The 19,551-nt window shown below is 44.0% G+C and overlaps 1 protein-coding gene across 1 annotated transcript in view; it reads right to left on the bottom strand.

The window, feature by feature from the left end:
- LOC138526910 (branched-chain-amino-acid aminotransferase, cytosolic-like) overlaps positions 1-19,551 on the bottom strand; it is a 392,104-nt gene that overhangs the window by 189,006 nt on the left and 183,547 nt on the right. Inside the window, exons 3-5 of the mRNA XM_069637744.1 lie at positions 15,419-15,619; positions 10,359-10,469; positions 7,947-8,066 (exon numbers count right to left, since the gene is read on the bottom strand). Coding sequence (XP_069493845.1) covers positions 7,947-8,066; positions 10,359-10,469; positions 15,419-15,619 — 432 coding nt within the window. The remainder of the gene's footprint in view (positions 1-7,946; positions 8,067-10,358; positions 10,470-15,418; positions 15,620-19,551) is intronic.

The following is a 19,551-nucleotide window of genomic DNA, read 5'->3' as shown; positions in this document are numbered from 1 at the left end:
TAACTTTTCTTCGATCCGCAAGAACTTTAACACCTAGGCAATTACGTTGGTCGTTATTTTTTGCAGAATATGATTTTGTAATATTGTTCAAACCTGGACGTTAGAATGGAAAAGCAGATGCTTTGTCTAGATGTATCCCTGGAAGTTTGAAGAATGATCCTTGTATATCTATGCCCTTACTTGCAGAAAAGAATTTTGTCATTGCTGGGGTAGACAAGGTTAAGGATTTTCGTGAGTCAATTTTACAATCTTTTTCTGACAAAGAACTAGCAGATTGGGCGGCAGAAGATTCTGAACGTCATATTATAGAAGGTTTACCATATGTTGGAAAACAGTTGTATTTACCTGTTGAAGAGTTGAGAATGGAAGCATTAAAGAATTATCATGATTCCCCTTTGGCTGGTCATCCAGGAATTAAGAAAACTTTTGATCTTCTTCAAAGGGAATTTTGGTGGAAGGAGATGAGGGAAGATTCTGAGAATTACGTGAGAACTTGTGATGTTTGTATTCGTTCTAAGTCTGATCATCAGAAAGCTGCAGGATATTTAGTTCCACTTCCTGTTCCACCTCGTCCGTGGCATACGGTATCAATGGATTATATTGTGGACTTACCACCTGATAAAGGTTGTTCTACTATTCTTGTAGTTGTGGATGTGTTTTCTAAGGCTGGTCATTTTATCCCCATCAAAGGAGTGGCTACAGCAACATCTTTAGCTCAAGCCTTCTTGCAAAATGTCGTTAAATTACATGGTTTACCTAATCAAGTAATATCCGATAGAGGATCTCAATTTGTCTCTAGATTTTGGAAAGCCTTTTTAAAGAATTGAAAAATGAAATTAATTTAACAACAAGTTATCATCCAGAGAGTAACGGTCAAACCGAGAGGGTGAATCAAGAGTTAGAGAAGTATATACAATGCTATCTTGGTGCAGGTCAGGGGTGGTTGGAATTATTTTGGTTGGCAGAATTTTGCTATAATAATGCTACTAAAGAGTCAACTTCTATGTCCCCATTCTTTCTGAATCAGGGATTCCATCCACGATTTTTGAGAGGGGTGGTTTTAGATGATGTTGAAGATCCAGATTTTGAAAGTAGGTTGATTGCTATGGAACAAAGTTTGAAACGTGCTGTTCAGGCCTTGAATAAGAGCAAACTAGATTACAAAAAATTTGCTGACAGAAAGCGTCGAAAAGAACCTAATTATCAGATCGGAGACAAAGTATGGTTATCCACTAAGAATGTACCTTTGAAGGGGAGAAGTAAATTTAGTCCACGATTTATTGGGCCATTTGAGATAGAAAAGGTTTATTCCCCAGTATCTGTGAAATTGAAGTTACCATCAGGATTAAAAATTCATCCAGCTTTTCATGTAAAATTGTTGAAAAAATTTAGGAATGACACCAGAATGCATGATGTTCCTGGTCCTGTGTTTTCTGAAGATGAGAATGAGTTTGAAGTGCAGGCTATTTTAGATTCTAGAATTGTTCATGGTAAAGTTCAATACCTGATTGATTGGAAAGGATATGGTCCAGAAGAGCGTTCATGGGAGAAAGTTGAAAATGTACATGCCCCTAGATTGGTAAAAAGATTTCATCATTTACATCCTGAAAAGGTTGGCCCTGGGTCAGGGCATTACGGAGGGGGTACTGTCAGGATTCCAGGGTACAATTACACATGTTGAAAGAGACACTTTGTTAAAAAGGCTTCATTTTAAAGATTACACCATCACAGAAATATGGTTGAATGATGTATGGATGTTGATTCTGAAATTTACATCAAATTATTAAAATAACTTTCCTTAATGTTAATCTAAATCAGGAAGTATCTAATTTCCCAATCCAAGATGGTGGGTCTATTACACAACAATGATTGGATTAGAAGTGCTGTGAGGTAATGTGGCACTGTCACCAAGATTCTAAACTGCCTTTCATTCCAGATCCCTTTGAGTGAGGTAGCAGTTTTAATAGCTCTAGTAAAAGATTAACTATAGTGATTTCAAGGAACTCATTCAAGAAGAAAATATTACTGAGAAGACAAGTTTTCAGGAAGAACTTATTCAGTGCTAAAGAACTATTTCCTGACAGATGAAGCAAGCTAAGTCAAATACAGAAATAAGTTAACTAAATGTCAAATGAATCTTATCAATAATCAGAATCAAGAAGCTGTTTAAAATAGTTTGAATCTGACTTCTAACTATGAACTGTTAAGTGCTCTTTGCTTGTGTCATTTATCGGCTGAAAAAATAATCTCTCAGTTTAGTATTTGCGGCTGCATTTACTTGTTTGTTTATGATAATTTTCGGTGAAGAAACATTTTGTGAAGTAGAAATAATTCATTGGTTGAGTATATTGGTATTTACAATATTTATTTACAAAAGTATTTTGAAATTTCGCGTGCGCGTGAAATTCGTTAGTTACTTTTGAGGAAAGGACCTATTGGCGTGAATCGTACGTCCTCTCTAATGTTTACTTTAGACTTCCTGGTTGTGACGTTTGCAGTTGTCTTGTGTGAAGTTACGGAAAGTAATTAAATCTACGGAGGATTCAATCGGTGAATTCTTTAGGTAGTGAGTTATTAAGGTGAATTGTAACGTTTCATTTTTACAGGCGCAGTTAGTTTTATGCGCATTCGTATTAGGGAAAGCGGACCATCTCAGTGCGCGCGGTGTTCGCCGATCACCTCAAGTTGCGCAGAACGTTTCTCTGGTGTGCGCGGGTTTGTGCGGATCACCTTCAAAGTGCGCGGGGTGCGCGGATCTTCTCAAGGTGCACGGTACGTTTTCTTGTGTGCGCGGCTCATCTTCAAAGTGCGCGGGTGCGCGGATCATCTCTAGGTGCGTGGTTCGTCTTCAAGCCACAGTGATGTAGAAAAGACTCTTCAATTAAAGACTCTTATTTCTTCATTGGAAATAAAAGCAATAAAACACGCTTTTCCAGAAAGTCAGCAACAGCGTGTATCTCTATAACATGATTCTTTATTTAATGAACTTTCAAAGAGGAAATATGATTTAATTCTTATAGAGAATTATAACATTAAATTCATTCAAGCATTTTAGAATAGTTTTCTTCCAAAACGTTCTTTCACAATTAATTAAAAAGTTTCATACCAAGAGTTGAGTAATTGAAGAAACTAAAAGATTCAGAGAAGAAGACATTTATTTATTCAAGCCTATCGGCTATCAAGCATAGGCTGCAGGTATATATAAATACATACATTCATATATATATTAATAATATTTAGTATTTAGAGAAACTATATATAAAAGGAAATTAATAATGTTATATGTGTTTAGATTTTCACAGACATAATACTGAAGAGTTACCCAATCATACGTCAGTATTCCAGTCCAGATGCAAGACCAGGAGTCAAGAGGTCAACATTGAATACCTGTGAAGATCTGCATTTGTTTTGTTATCCAATTCCCCTTTCGCCTTGGGTTTGCCGGTTTAGTAATTATATATTATTCAAGATTGTTGAATTGGCACACCTGGGGCTTCTGGTGGGCCAGCATCACTTCTGCAGGAAGATTCAAGATTGGAGTCCTGATATACTTGGGATATATATGGACTAAGGACGCCATAAGGATGGACCCTGGAAAGGTGGAAGCCATACTAGGGTGGCGTGAGCCCCAGAATGTGAAGGATGTCCAGAGGTTCCTGTGCCTGGCGAACTTCTATAGACGCTTCATCCCTCAATTTTCCAAAACTGTTCTCCCCATTACAGCCTTATTGAAGAAGGGAGTGAAGTTCTCCACGAGTCCAGCCGCACTACAAGCCTTTCAGCAATTGAAGTTTTTGTTTACCTCAGCCCAAGTCCTGGTGCAACCTGATCAGACACGTCAGTTTATCCTAGAGACTGACGCCTCGGATGGAGCCCTAGGAGCAGCTCTACTTCAAAAGATGTTGGATGATCAAGAACACCCGATGGCATATTATTCAAGGATGCTCACACCCAGTGAAAGGATTTATTCTGTTCTGGAAAAGGAATTGCTAGCAATAAAACAGGCCTGTGAAGAATGGAGGCATCTATTGCAGGGTACTGTTCAACCTTTCATTGTAAGAACAGATCACCGGAATCTGAAGGTCCTTCAATAGATGGAATGTTCCAACTTTTGCCATGCTCGATGGGATTATTTTTTCTCCCAATACGACCATCAGATAACTTAGATCCCTGGCTCACAGAACATCTTGGCCGATGCCTTGTCCTGAAGTCTAAATACGGATTCGGACCGTCTCCAGGGCAAGGAATTGATCTTACCAGATAAGAGGTTTGTTGCACAGTTGTCTGGATTTCTTCAAGCGGTACAGAAGGGGATACAGACTACAGACAAGGGAGAACTCGACCTTGTCCACAAGGATGGACTGCTGTACCATGGTACGAAGTGGTTTATACCTACCAGCGAACTCCAGGTTCGGGTGATAGCCTGGTGTCATGATGTACCCCTGGCAGGTCATAAAGGCCTGAAGAGTACCTTGGAGCTGGTTAGGAGACTTTTCTGGTGGCTAACATTTTACAAGGGTGTCCAGAAATCAGTTTCCTTGTGTCCCATTTGTGCCTCTTGTAGGACAGTGATCGGCAGACCAATTGGTCTATTGGAACAACCGTCTTTACCCTCCAGACCATGGGAACACGTTTCGATGGATTTCATTGTCGATCTGCCTTTATCCGATAGAAACCGAGCCATCATGCTTACGGTAGATACCTAAAGCAAACTTGCACATTTTTCAGCCCTTTCTGGACTCCCCACTGCTCCTGAAACAGCGTATGTCTTCTTGAGAGGCATTGTCTGACTTCATGGGATTCCAAGTACCCTGCTCTCTTATCGTTTAGGTTTAAGTTCTGGACCACACTCTGTGGTCAATTGGGCATACAGAGGTCACTTTCATCTGGGCATAATGCTCAGAGTAATGGACAGACAGAACGGTTAAATGCAACCTTAGAACAATACTTAAGATGTTTTTGTAACCGGGAACAGGACAACTTGTCCTCATTACTCCCTTTGGCTGAATTCTCCTGCAACAACACTTACCACACCGCCATACGCATGAGTCCCTTTCACTGTACTTACGGTTACCACCCTCAACATCTGCCCTGGATCAACATCTCCACCAACAACTCCCCTACAGTGGACAGTCTTCTCGACACCCTCAAGAAAACACACAATGAAGCAAAGAGATCACTAGAAGAAAGACAAGGATACAAGAAGAATGCAGATCGTAAGCGGCGAGCCAATCCCAGTTGGGCCCCAGGTACCTTGGTGTGGCTGGCCACTAAGCATCTTCCCAGATGGGTACATATGGGGAAGTTTGCCCCCAGGTTCATTGGTCCTTACCCCATCCTGGCCAAGATTAACCCAGCGGCATACAGGCTTAAGCTACCCAAAAGCCTGCAAAGAGTACATCCAGTCTTTCAAACTTCACTCTTGAAACCATACAAATCAGTTCCTTTCTTGAGAAGGAGGCGGAGAAACAAGATCACACCTGCTTCAGAACCAGAGGAGTACGAAGTATCTCATATTGTGGATTCCAGATCTCAAAGGGGCACATTGCAATACCTGGTGCACTGGAAAGGGTATTCAGAATAAGAGCGCACCTGGGAGCCTAAGAATCACATTCATGCTGCCCTACTTTTGCAACAATTCCGCAGACTACATTCGGGCAAACCTGGGGATACCCAGGTAGGAAGGGGGCATGCTGTCATGCGGCAGCCGTGGCGGCTGTGGAAAAAGTGGAGAATGGGCTGTAGTAACTTACAGAAACGGCTACTGGGAAACTATGCCAAGGTAAACGGGAGATGTGGTCTAGTCCTCTACCAATATGGCCGCCGCTGTGTACACCATTGCTATAACAACGCGCAGTGCGCTCTGCACAGTGTGTTGTATCGATCTCACTAGGTACTCGCTGCTGCTGTCTCTTGCAGTCCTTCCGTTCTGTGCTTTTGCTAGTTTCCTTACTTTAGGGTTTTCTGTTCTTCCCCTCCTGTGCTATAGACTTCTGCCTCTGTCGTCCTTCCATGTCTACATTCATCCAAATCCATTTCGGCTAGTACCCTTCTCAGACAGGCACGTCTTTCTCTCTCCCTTTTCACCGGCTCTGCCGCTTACTACATTTAATTCCTGTTTTCGTAACAAACTGTATCTTTGCAGTCCGTGTCTGTCTAAATCTGTTCTGTGCCTCTGCACCTCCCGTTTGCCGCTCTGGTGTTCACTTTTCCAAACTTACCTTAATTTCTCTGCTCCTCGTAGGGCTCTGCCTCCTCTTTCCCTTGATCTGACTTCAGCCTCATCATTAGCGGTTTCCCGCTACACAGCCTCAAAGCTGTCTGCTTCTTCTACACAGCGAATACACTCTGCCTACTTCCTGCTTATGTGAATACAAACTTTGTAGACTTATTGTCATTCTCTTGGAATCATACCTGTGGTCCTAGCTGAAAGCCTACCAAGGGCAGAAGCCACTCCTTTTCTGAGACCTACTGAGAAAAGAAATCTGCAGGGTTTTTTGGTGCCAAGAAGCTTTTTCCCTGCATTTGAAGCTAGCTCCCTGGGGTTCCCTTTGGTCAGGAATTACTATACTGTCAAGGTGGCCTCCGGTGTAGCCCGTCCTTACCTACACGACAAGAAGGTTAAAGTCAAGAAGGGCAAGGAAGAAAGGAAGAACCGGAGAAGAGAATCATCTGAGACCTTGACCAACTCCTCGGAAGAGAGAGAGGTGAGGAGGGGTCACGGGAGGGTTCACCGGATAAGGCCAGTTTGGACAACAGGTTACCTTTGTCGGAATGCCTCAGCCAACTGTAAAAATGTTATTGCAAGTAATTTTTGATCAAAATTGGCATCCCTATTTGTCAAATAAACATTAATACAAAAATCTTCTTTGCATTTGCTACAGTCCAGAGTCCATCTTAGTTTGGGATTTCCCAGGTCCCTCCAAGTATGTGCAGCCGTAGGGGTCTACAACATTCTTATCTCTACAGTTGTCAGTGTTTGTTTTGACACTGAATAGTCGGACTGAGTTCTGCCAGGTAGAGGGCCTCCAAGAGAAAGCTCATCATAATTCCGTTTTTTCCTCCTTCCACTCAGAAGGTGGGCATAAAGGTTTCGAGCTTCGCTCTTTCTGAGTCAAATGATTCATAGATGAAACATTTCCAAAACCTCTGCCTCTTCTCTTCAGAATCATCCTCCAGTAACCCAATTCCTTTCTTGGCTTCTTCCATTGTGCTTCAGTATTTCCTCAACAATAGGTACTGGGATGAGGAGGGGCTTGTATGTAATGCGGACTACTTGCCAGTCATCTTGATAACTTTTTTCCCTCATCACTGTATTCACGACCCGCCTCCAGCTCCCATGAGAAAGGAAGGGCTCCTGATCCGAATGTAAAGGAACTGGGAACTCTGGGAGATGAGGGCATAATAGTCACCCAGGAGGGCAGGAACTGAACGATTTAAATTTGAAATATGATTCCTGTATGAGAAGTAGAAGGCCTCAAAAGTACTGTGACGAGGAAAAGTATGACTAGGAGTAATGAAGATTACCGGTCAGTAATCAGGACATTAGCACCGATGTTTCTCACTGTTGGCGTTAATCCCTGGCAGGAAGGGACATACCGGCTGAGAACATGCATCCTCTTTAAGGGTCCTCAAGTCTTACCGTAGGCTATTGAGGCAGCCCCTGCCAGGGACTATCACATTAGTAAGAAATGTATTATTGATAGCCATATGGAAGGACAGAAACAGGCTCACTTACACATGTGGTTGAGAACGTGATTTCTGATTAGCAATGGTATTTTAATTTCAATGGAGGAAGATTGTGTTCTTCAAAAACACTATGCACATTAAGATCTAAGCGGTCAACTTAACTTTTCATCTCCCAACAGTTAGCGCTCCTTTTAATCTCAAATCAGTGCCGAAAAATGGTAACCAATCTCCTCGGCAGACTGGAGACTTAAACCTACCTCCGTTCCAATAAAGGTAGGGCGAATGTAGAGGCTTGCTGTGTCTGAATACGGAACCCATTCCTGGTCAACTTCGATCAACTTGCGGATACAATCAAGAAGCTCTGCTTTGTCAAAGGACTAGAAAAGAGAAGGAAAAAAAGCAGCATCATAAAAGGGTATACATGCCGAAAGGCATCTTTTGTTTTAGCTCTTGTTGAAAAAACATTTTGGTCTAGTATGAACCCACCAGCCCTGAAAGCCGACCTTAATCCATTTGTGGGCAACTACAATGATAAGAGACCACCAATGTAACAGCGTACAATGACCCTATACTTCCAGGCAGAACATTATTTTACTTTCAGGCAGATTAGAAACCAATCACAACCGCAGACATGCAATAACAAGAACATGTTGGTTGGATAAACACTGAGAGAAAACACCCTCTGGGCTCGAAGAGAGTAAGTAATGAGAATAATCAGACATAATGCTAAGTGAAATCTCAATGGAAGACACACAGCACTGTATCACAACCAGAACTGTATTTTGAGTTTCAGTCTTCACAATAAACCACTGCCCCATTGTTACAGCCAGTTATGAAACCAGAGAATTGCCATCTTTCCATTGCAAAACAGTCATTCTGCCTGTCATATTATTGTTGCTAATGACAAGACTCATAAGACTGTGCCAATCTCATTCACCCAGGGGCACTCCTGCTCGAGTCACCACATACTGTAAGACATTGCAAACGATAGACCTCGGTATGAAATCCGGGAGCAAGCCTATCGGCCTGGCCAACCTCGTTGTAGATTGCATGGCTGGAGCCTACCCGCACATGGGGATTTGTTAAAGTGCAGGACTGAACCTGCCACAGTCTGCCTGCCTTATCAGGTACAGCTAGGGGTTTTGTCATTCAGATCCCGATTGGTTATTAAAATTGAGTAGAATTGAAACTGAGTCATTGTTGAAACTCCCTGCTGCCAAATGCTCGGGAGAGCGCAAACGTGCAGGGCACGTGTGTATGCCAACTTTTGCCCTGCACTTTTGCACTCTGCTCTGCAAAGTGATTAAATGCTGCCCGAAATGGGAGCATGCCAGGCAGCGTTTACTTTTAATTGAGATCGCTACATGTCGGGCAGCGTTTACTTTTCATTGTGTACACTGCTTACCATGTGCAACACATGTTAAGCAGTGTTAACATTACAATGGTTCCCTAAGGCGTCCGCCTGGATAATGCTTGTGCATTATACAGGAATACTCCATAGGGATCTCCAACATTTGTGCCAGCAAGAAAATCCATGCCAGCTCAAATGCTGCAGCATTTGTATGGCGGAGAGGAAGGCAGGCGACGGAAACGCAAGTTGCGTCCCACCCCTCCTCTCTGCCATACACATAATTGAAAATGTGGCGCGGCCTGAGGCGTTAAAGCCTTACTCAAGGCTTTTACACCCTTCTTTCACGTTGCGTCACATACCAACATGAGCTCCATACCAGCTACCATGTAAAATGCTCCCATATAGAGAGCGTGCAAACATTTTGGCGAAGTATGTCAGCAAATTGATAGCCTCTAACATTTCATTATGATGCTGCACGCTCACCCACATCAAAACACAGTGAGATGCACACAGACAAATGCAGAGGTGGAGCCCAACCACTAGAGCCCACAGACATCATGCAACGGTAAAGCAAATGGCCAACATAGTGTGCACACGATGGATTCTGGCTGAGGCCTTCCAGACACTCGTCACTGTCTTGAAGAAAAGATGGATTTTGTAGAAAAATATTGCACAAGCCTTCGCAATATGCTAAGAATGCGTTTCAGAAATCATCCAACTGTGTAAACCAGGGACTTCTACCTGGATCGAATAGGTGAACACCTGCAGCCTATCTCTGCCAAAATAAAGCTTGCCATCATCACCCTCCAGCACTCGTTGAATTCACTTAAATGTGTATTTTAATCTCAAAATTATATTATTTTAGGTTTCCGTATGAAAATAGCGCAACATCGAGCTGTTGAGGAAACATTAAGACCATGCAACAGAGAGTGGCAGTTATGCATGACTAAGGAGTCCTGACTGAAAAGCCTTTTGTCCTGCACCACAATCTGTCAAAAATAAGAGTGGGCCATTACTTCAGTGGCCCTTTGTTGATATATCTGAGCAGTTACACAGAAGGTGGAAGCACTGCATAGCTATGTAATGGCACCGGTGATGATGCAAGGGTGAGGCATTGTGGGGGTGAGGCAACAGACTCTGGTCTGGAGGGTCATGGACAGCCTATTTCCGTCACACCACAAATAGCCTGCATAATGGAAATGATTCCACATGTATAGTTTGTTGCCTGTCAATTTCACCTTAAGCATGTTGGAGGTGTGCAAGTTAGGTTTGTGGCATTCACTTAGCAGGCAAAAAACACCCAAGACTTAATACTTACAGGCAGACTGGCCCGCAGTGCCGACCGATGCATTCTCTCCATGTTCTTCATAGGACGAAAGAGATGCACCTTCTTATCCACACATCGGAATGCCTTCATGCCTTCAAAGAGCTGTGCCATGCCAAGACAGCAAAACAAAAAGAGCGCTTACAAGATGTTGGTCTTCTGCAACATGTGGCAGTGTGCGATGGGTGTCTGGTCCAGACTCAACACTCCCATCACCATTGGTGATCCAGACACCTATCGCATGCCACTTCCACCCCATTGACCGGCATTAAGGACAAAGACAGCAACAGCACAGGCGCATTCGCTGCTAAAACAGATACTATAAAGACCAGAGCATAGGGCCCAAGACAATGAATGAGGGGTTGTTATATCTTGAGATCTGGGTCGTTTGAGTGAATTATGTCAACGCTAGAATGCTCCTGTGTGTCTGGAATGTTTGCCTGTGAATGAAGGTTCTAGCTGAGGCAGTTACTTCCAGCTAGCCTGGGTGGTGGGAGTCAGTGGGTCACAAAAGGACAAATTGAAACAGAATAACTAGCATTATCTTCTCTAACAGTTTATTTATTTCATTTATTTTGCGCACAACTGCACTCGGGCATCGTGGCGCTGTTACATGAAAACTTACTTGGCATTGGATTTAATATCATGAAAACAGTAGGAGCTTGGTTACAGACATTTCTCATGTTCCAAGGTTACATGAGAACAGTGAGCATAGGCCCAATTTGTTGGCACAGGTAGATGATTGGTTACAGACATTAGTCACGTTTCCAGTAGCATTTTAGGTACAGATTTACTTGAATAAAATGGTTTTCAGTTCCTTTCTGAAGGCCATGAGGGATGCTTCAGATCTCAGTTTAAGTGGTAGTGAGTTCCAGGATTTTGGTGCTAGAACTTCGAAACTCGAGCCGCCGGCTTTAGCTCTGTTGAAGTTAGGGACTGAGAGTTGGTTTGTGTACAGATCCCTTTTGGGTCTAAGTGTCTGCACCTGTTGTATTCGTTCAGTTAGATAGCTGGGGGTAGATTGGGATACACATCTATGGGTTATAGTGAGGGTCTTGAACAGGATGCGCTCTTTGACAGGGAACCAGTGGGCATTTTGTCTTGCTAGGGGAGATGTGCTTCCTCCTGGAAATACCGAGGGCTGCTCTCAGTGCGTTGTTCTGTGTAATTTGTAGTCTGTTCATGTTTTTGGCGGAGGTGCCCAGTAGGAGGACGTTACAATAATCCAGTTTTGCACCTATGGTGGCCCTGGCAATGTTTAGGCAGTTTTCAGTGGACAGGTGAGGTTTTATCGCATTGATTATTTTTGTTATCAGTGCTGCTGAAGAGGAGATGTAGCTAACATGTCTATCCATGGACAAGGTTGAATCTAGGTAGACTCCCAGAGTTTTTACCGCAGAAGAGACTGAAATTACAGAGCTCTCAATTTTGAAATTGCTGTATTTGCCGTCTAGGGTTTCTTTAGGGCCCACCATTAGGATCTCTGTCTTGTCTCCATTGAGACAGAGGACATTGGCTGCCATCCAGGCCTGGATGATAGCATGTGTGTTTTGTAAGGTTTTTAGGTCTTGCTCGTAATCACCAGATAATGGGAGAAGAATTTGTGTATCATCAGCATAATTGGTGAAATTTATGCTGAATTCTTCTAGGTCGTGAAAGAGAGGAAGTGTGAATAGGTTGTAGAGGGTGGGGGAGGTGCAGGAACCTTGTGGTACTCCGCAGTTAATAGGGGAGAGGGTGGCTGATGCTTGGTCTGAGAAGACCCTCATAGCTCTGCCCTCCAAGAAGGATGAAATCCATGTAGTGGCCTCAGTGGAGAAGTGCGCCATGTTGGTGAGGTGTCTCTTTAGGATTTTATGGTCGAATAGGTCGAACGCAGCTGACAGGTCGAGAAGTAGGAGGATGGCACATTTGCCCTGGTCCATATTTCTTATGAGTTGGATTTTTAAGTCGAGCAATGCACAATCCGTGCCATGCCGCGGACGAAAACCGGACTGTCTCTTTCCTAGGATGTTGTGTAATTCTAGGTAGGCTTGTATCTGTAGATAGGCAGCCTTATCCAAGATTTTCAGCAAGAATGGCACAGTTGTAATTGGCCTGTAGTTGTTAGAAGAGTTTGGGTCTAGGGTGGGCTTTTTTAGCAGTAGCCGAACCCATGCTTCCTTAAGAGAGGAGGGTACTGAGCCAGTGGCAAATGAGGTGTAATAAAGGTTGTGATGAACAGTGCTAGAGACTCAGCGCAGTCTTTGATTAAGTTTGCTGGACAGATGTCCCCTTTGCATAGTGAGGGTTTTATTTGTTTCATAATGAGTAGAACCCCAGGAGTAGTTACCTTTCTAAAGGTAAATGGCGGTGGTGGGTTGCTGTCATGCTGGATAGGCGGCTTAGGATTTGGAGTAGTCCATGTTGTGTGAGAGGTCTTGGGTAGGTCAATTTTGTCACAGGAAACTTCAAGCAATAGTTATTTAAGGTGTTTGCTTTTATTTCTATACACTATAGAAGGACCCTGGTCCTACAATAAGGTTAAATAGCTTCATAAGAGTGTGACACATTGCACTGTTAATGCTTCTACAGTGACAGCCTAGTTATGTTGACCTGCAGCCGGATACAACACAGCACTGGCAAGGAAAGAGTACTCCCTTCTCTGCAATACGATTCAATTTCATAACTCGCTGCTGTGGTGCAAATAAACGCAGCGGTGGGATACATGACTGCCTATGTATCCCTCGGTAGGGTACTGATTGAAGTTAGGAAACATTTGAATGTGCACAGAGATACTATTGTGAAAGTAAATAGGTGCAAAAGCCAGTCGGCTGTTTTGTCTGTACAATTCATTAGGTGTCGGGAGGCAAAACATTATCCAGGACCAAGTCTACATCAAAGGACCTCAAGATATGTTTGCTGAACACTTGTTCTTTAAACAAACATGCTGTATGCATACACAACCTTATTCTTGATGAAAAATTGGACATTATGTGCATTAAGGAAACCTGGCTGCAGGAGCCTATAGGCCCTACCTGTGCCCTCGCAGTTCCGGAAGGTTACACCATTCCCTACACCAACAGAAAATGAGGGCAGGGAGGTGGTGTCGCTATGACACCTTCACATGCTTCCCTCTAAATCGGTATGTAAGGGGTGTGAAATCTTACACTTGAAACACTCCCCTTCTGACAACAGCTGTAGCAATATAATTTGAATCTACAGACCCCCATCTCTTACATCAGAGTTTAATGACGAACTAACACAGCTACTTAATCACCTGAAGGGCACCAACATCGCTATGTTGGTGTTGGGTGGCCTCAACCGATGGCGAGGGAATTCCAAGGATAAGGTAGTAATCGGCCTCGAGAAAGCGCTGAACAACAAACTTCCAAGTCATGAATTCCAGCCCTACCATGGCAAATGGTAATCAATTGGACTGGGTAATAACAAATAACCTAGAGACAAACAGCTACGAGACAACACCCTGTATTTGGACCGATCATTACAGGGTTTCTTTCACACTGACCATGCCATATCCGATTCAGAAATGTGCCAATGAGTCAGAGTGTGCACTGTCGAACTGTGAAGTTTTGGACAATATCAGCGCCTATTTTACTAACTACGCTGACGATACCCAGCTAGTGGTGGAACTGAGCGGTGATTACATAAAGGACAGCCACAGAGTAAACACAACATCATAGAATCATGGATTGACCATAATTGGATGTGTCTGAACGGTAACAAAACCGAGCTGATGGTCTTCGGATCTCATCAGGCTATGTCTAAATTATTGCCCCAATGTGACTCATTCTTGATTAAAGACAGACATATCCAAGTGGTGAGCAAGGTTAAAACCTCTATGAGCTCAGAGGCACAGGCACTGCAAACAAGCGAAAACTGTTCCTAATACCTCAGGGTTCTTAGAGCAATTAAACGCTTTCTAAATGAAATAAATTCTGCAACCATAGCAAGAGCAACTATCCTATCTCGTTTGGATTACGGGAACGCACTGTTGATGGGCGCTAGCAAACAGTACACTGCCAAATGCCAGCTAATTCAAAATAACGCCGTAAGGATAGTCAAACAGAAATCCAGGTCAGAGCACATAAGCAATGCCAGAAGAGAGCTCCACTGGTTGACGGTAGAAGATACAGTTCTTTTCAAATCTATGCCACTTCTCCATAAGTGCCTATATGGTAAAGCACCTTAAATCTTAAATCAAAGATTGTTCGATATTTGCCTGCACGTATGAGAGCGAACGGGTTAGGCAGAGCCTTTCCTATCTGTGCAGCTACCAAATGGAACAAGCTACCATTGAATCTAAGACTAGAGTCCAATCATCTCATTTTCAGAAAAAAAGTGAAAACATACCTGTTTAAATGAACACTGTCATCCCTAGTTAAGTAGGTAGCCTTTGTTGTTTGGCTATGGCCAAGTGTCTTGTTTCTAAATATGTCTAATGTTTCTGTCTGTGTCTTATTGTTGTGGCCCAATGCCTGCGGGTTTCCGGCGCCATACAACTAAACAAATAAATACATTATCTGAGGGTGTGCTCTTATGTTTGAGACGGAGGTAGGATAATTGGACTGGTGTATTGAGCTGGGAACAAATGAAGTTGGCAAAGACTAGGTAAAATATGCTCCCATTGTCTTGCTGCCATATTTTTGCTAAGTTGTAATGTGTAAGTTTAAGACCCAAAGATCTAGGAAAAGGGAGTTGCCGTAGTCCAGCCTAGAGAGTGCCTGCGTCATGAATCCAAACTGATTTATGGTGGAGGTGGGACGATATTTGTTGGCACAAGTGCGTTGGGGTCCTACAGCAGTGGGACACTAGTCATTTTCAGGCATACAGGGGGCACGGAATTCAGGAAAGTGGGAGAAATGTGGCTAATTGGAGGCATTTTCATCAGCATCAATATGACTTAGGCAGTTGGTGGACATCTACTTTTGGATGCCGTGTGTTTTTTTTTTCTAGCACAGTCGCATTACAGCGCCTTACCAGCAAGGGGTAGTAGTCTTTAAGATTCAATTGTGCAGTATAGATTGCTCATACTTGAAACTTTGTATACTGACCTGAACAGAGTAGTGGAGTGCTGAGATTGCAGGATGCAGGGAGAGGTTCTGGAAAGGCTTGATGCAAGGCTTTGCCCAGCCTTTCTCATTATTCCACTCCACGGTCAGCATGTGATCAGTGAATGTCTTGCCAAATATCAGTTTGCCAGGGTCTGGCTTCTCCTTGGGTCGCTTGGTCAGCTCGATCTGTATGTCGGAGGCCTGGAAGGAATCAGCAGGTATTGGAACAGTATTCCTAAATGTACTGAATGTACCCGGCACTGCCCTCCCAACCGTAAACGCCAAGTACAAGGGACTAACTTTTCAGAATTAAAGAATTGGAAACAATACTGAACATCTTAATGCAAGGATTTAATGCAATGTCCTGGTCATTTCCTGCACCTAAGCATATTATCACAATTCTACTTAAATGTAGAGTGACAACACAGCCAAGCAGGTTCAAGCAAATTTAAATAACATTTATTAAATGAAGACCTCATCTAGAATCAAATCGATGTCTAAATTCTATCAAGGTTGTCCAAATGCAGTCCTCCAGGCCTATAATTCCTCCACCTTTATTACAGAACAGCTGCCGACTATGCAAATATTCTCATTAGATTTGTCGCAGGTAAATGTTGTGTGTTACCAGCAACCTTGAGTAATAAAGGCCCTCAAGGGACAAATCGAGACACTGGTACAGCCATATAATTTCAGATTATTTTACGGGAAGCATAAAAGCAGGTCTCTGTCAGAGATAAACAAGTTACTTACCCCTGGTAACTTTCTTTCAACTGGATGTTCCTCCCACGTAGTCCTCATCTTTGATATTCGATATCCAGCTTCAGCTGCTTCGGAAAAATGTTTTCGGCAGAGGGAGCTCTGTGCGTCGATGAAGTCTACTCAATGTCCCTCGAGGGCCTCTGTCTCAAGGATGATGTCATCGAAGGCATATATAGCACGTGCAGCGCCCGTTGGCTTCAGTTCGGTTTTTCTTACAGTAGAAACTACCCTCATAACCATGGGTTTGACCGTACTCACTGTGAAGGAGCGAAAGCTGTAATAGTGTGTGGTAGGTTGGGAGGGCGATGAGGAATACGTGGGAGGAACATCCAGTAAAAAGAACGTTAGCAGGGGTAAGTAACTTGTTCTTCAAAAGGATTGTGTCTTCCATGTATTCCTCATCTTTGATAGACTCCCAAAGCAGTGTTTGTTTTGGTGGAGGGAGTAAGAATTTTGTTTTCAATGGTTTTCATGAACCGAATGGAGGACAGCTTTTCCAAAGCTTCCATCCCTGACCGAGGGAAGACTCAAGGCAGTAATGCTTTGTGAACGTGTGAATAGTAGACCACGTTGCGGCCTCGCAAATGTTTTTGATTAGTGCACCCTTTTGCAGGGCTGTAGAGGTAGCCATGCCTCTGGTGGAATGGGCCCCTAATCCTTCTGGAGGATCCTTGGCCGCCAGTCTGTAGCATTCCAAAATTGCCAGAATGATCCACCTGGATAAGCTCTGTTTTGTCACAGCCTGACCCAGTTTGTGACCTCTATAGCCTATAAAAAGCTGATCGTCAATACAAAGTTTTGATAGCCTAGATATGTAAAAGCTCAGACCTCTGCGTGGATCCAATCTATGTAATCTCTCCTCCTCTTTGCCAGGATGAGGTGGAAGATAAAAAGTGGGTAAAACAATGTTCTGCCCTACATGAAAATGAGAAATGATCTTGGGTAAAAATTGATGCTTAACCCTCAGAACAACCCTATCCTTATGGAAGATAGTAAAGAGTGACTTGGATGAAAGTGGCTGAAATTCACTCACTCTATTTATTTTCGAGTTTCTTTATTGGGGTTTATGTTATAAAACAGTTGCGTCACTGATCCAAACAATCACAGTGGTAGTAATTTGGAATACATCAAAATAGATCTTTTGTGAAGAAACAATTAAACAGAAATAACAAAACAATAACAACATTAACGAGTCTCCATAATGTCAATGATGTAAGCAACAAAAAGGGGGGGGTCTGGCCGCAGGAGAGCACAGGTTGGATACTGTGCCAGTGTTCCGTTTCAGGTATTGTGAGTCAACAGGGGGCTGATTGTTCAGGGGGGTTTATCGTCATTGGGGGGGTTAAGTAAGGCCCAGGTGAGTGTTTTCCAGGCAGCAAGTCCCAAGCTCGTGTCTTCGGGGGAAGTGGTAAGACCATTCTCCCAAGCTGAAGTTTCCGCCCCTATCCAGCGCTCAAGTTCGTTGTGCCATGCCTGGTATTGTGGGCCTCTGGGTCGCTTCCAAGCCATGGCAATGGTCCTTTTGACCAGAATGCATACCAGATCCATTAGTCTGACTGAGTGTTTGAACTTGGCCAGTCTGGGGTACGTTCCGAGGAGGCACTCTGACGGAGTCCATTCATATCTGGTCATGCCTGCCTCGCTGCAGAGGAGTTCAACTCTCGCCCAGAGTCTCCGGACCTGGACACATCCCCAGAACATGTGTAATAGATTGGCTTCATCTCTACCACACCATGGGCAGTTATGCTGGGGTAGGTTATATATTTTGGCTATTCTAAGCGGTGTCAAGTATGATCGATATAGCATGTTGAGTTGAATTAATTTAAATCTAGAGTTTCTGGATACCGCATTGGGGAACGCTAATGCTCTATTCCATTCAGCTTCGGACAGTTCGTGGCCCAAATCACTCTCCCACCTGGTTTTGAGGTCCTTGCTGCGGGGGTTAGGCCTGTCAATTAGGTGGCTATATATGCGGGACACAGGCCTCCACCCGTCTCCCAGGCTGTATAGGTGCGTTATGAAGGTGTCGGATTCGGGCTCCTCAGGCCACGTGCCCCATTTAGTTCTAGCCAAATTGCGGATCCTTGCGTACCAAAGGAATTGACCGGCTGGGACGCCATCATCGAGCTGCAAGGAGGAGAAGTCCCGGAAAGTGCCCTCACTGTATAGGTCCCCCCACGTGTATACTCCCAGCCTTTCCCAGTGTCGAATAGAGGCAAGGTCTACTGAGTTCTGGCATAGGTCAGCTAAGAGCGGCGTGTCTGGATTGTAACTGTGCTGTAGGCGGAGAAGACTTTTAACCCTATGCCATACCTGACGACCCAGGGTAGCTAAGAAGGGTATCCCCCCCACAAGACGTTGAGGGGCCCAAATGAGTTCATTTAATCGGATTGGGGCCGTCGAGTGCTGTAAGAGCAGTGTTTCAGGGGTAACATCATCGGCTAGCCATTTAGCCACAAAGCTTAGTTGAGCAGCCAGATAGTAACGCTCCAGATCAGGGAGCCGGATGCCTCCCTGCTCGTAAGGGAGGGTCAGGGTGGATAATGCAAATTTGTGCCTACTAGTTCCCCACAGGAAGTCTGTAAGTATCTTCCCTAAGAGACGGAAGAAGGGAGCCCTAATGTAATACGAAATGTTTTGGAAGCCATAGAGAAATCTGGGGAGGACGATCATCTTAATGATGGAAGCCCTGCCCATCATGGATAGGGGGAGGCGAGCCCAAAACCCGATTGACTTGCGCAAGGGGGGAAGTGCCGCTACCGTGTTGTTGGCGTGCATGAGTTCAGGCGTGTGGTAAATATTAATGCCTAGATAGCGGAACGTAGTGGGGCACCATCCTATACCCAGTGAGGGGAGGTCATCAACATGTGTGTCCCTGAGGGCGCCCAGCGGAAACAGACAGGACTTGCGTTTGCTAAAGTGTATGCCTGACACCTTGGCAAAGTTGTCAAGGACCTCCAGCATAGTTGGGACATTCAGCTGCGGATCCCTCACGTAGAGGAGAACATCATCCGCGTACAGGGAAATTATATGGTCCACCCCATCAATCCTGATACCAGCATCAAAGAATTGTTTCCTGAAAAAAATGGCAATGGGTTCAAGCCCTATTATGTATAGCATGGGGGAGAGCGGACAGCCCTGCCGTGTGCCCCTTTGTATATCCCATGCCGTGGATATGAGTCGACCAGTCTTCACCCGTGCTCGCGGCTTGGTGTAGAGAATTATGATCCAGCGAATGAATCGTTCTCCGAAGCCAAACTCCCTGAGTACCGCAATCAGCCATTCCCAGAAAATTGAATCGAATGCCTTGATGGCGTCTAAAGAAAGTAATGTGTGGGCTTGCCCAGTGTGAGAGGGATGTGACAATATGTGTT

The sequence above is a fragment of the Ambystoma mexicanum genome, chromosome 1q (assembly GCF_040938575.1).
Source record: "Ambystoma mexicanum isolate Mex_15411 chromosome 1q, UKY_AmexF1_1, whole genome shotgun sequence".
NCBI classification, from domain to species: domain Eukaryota; kingdom Metazoa; phylum Chordata; class Amphibia; order Caudata; family Ambystomatidae; genus Ambystoma; species Ambystoma mexicanum.
This window is presented reverse-complemented; position numbering and strand designations above follow the sequence as displayed.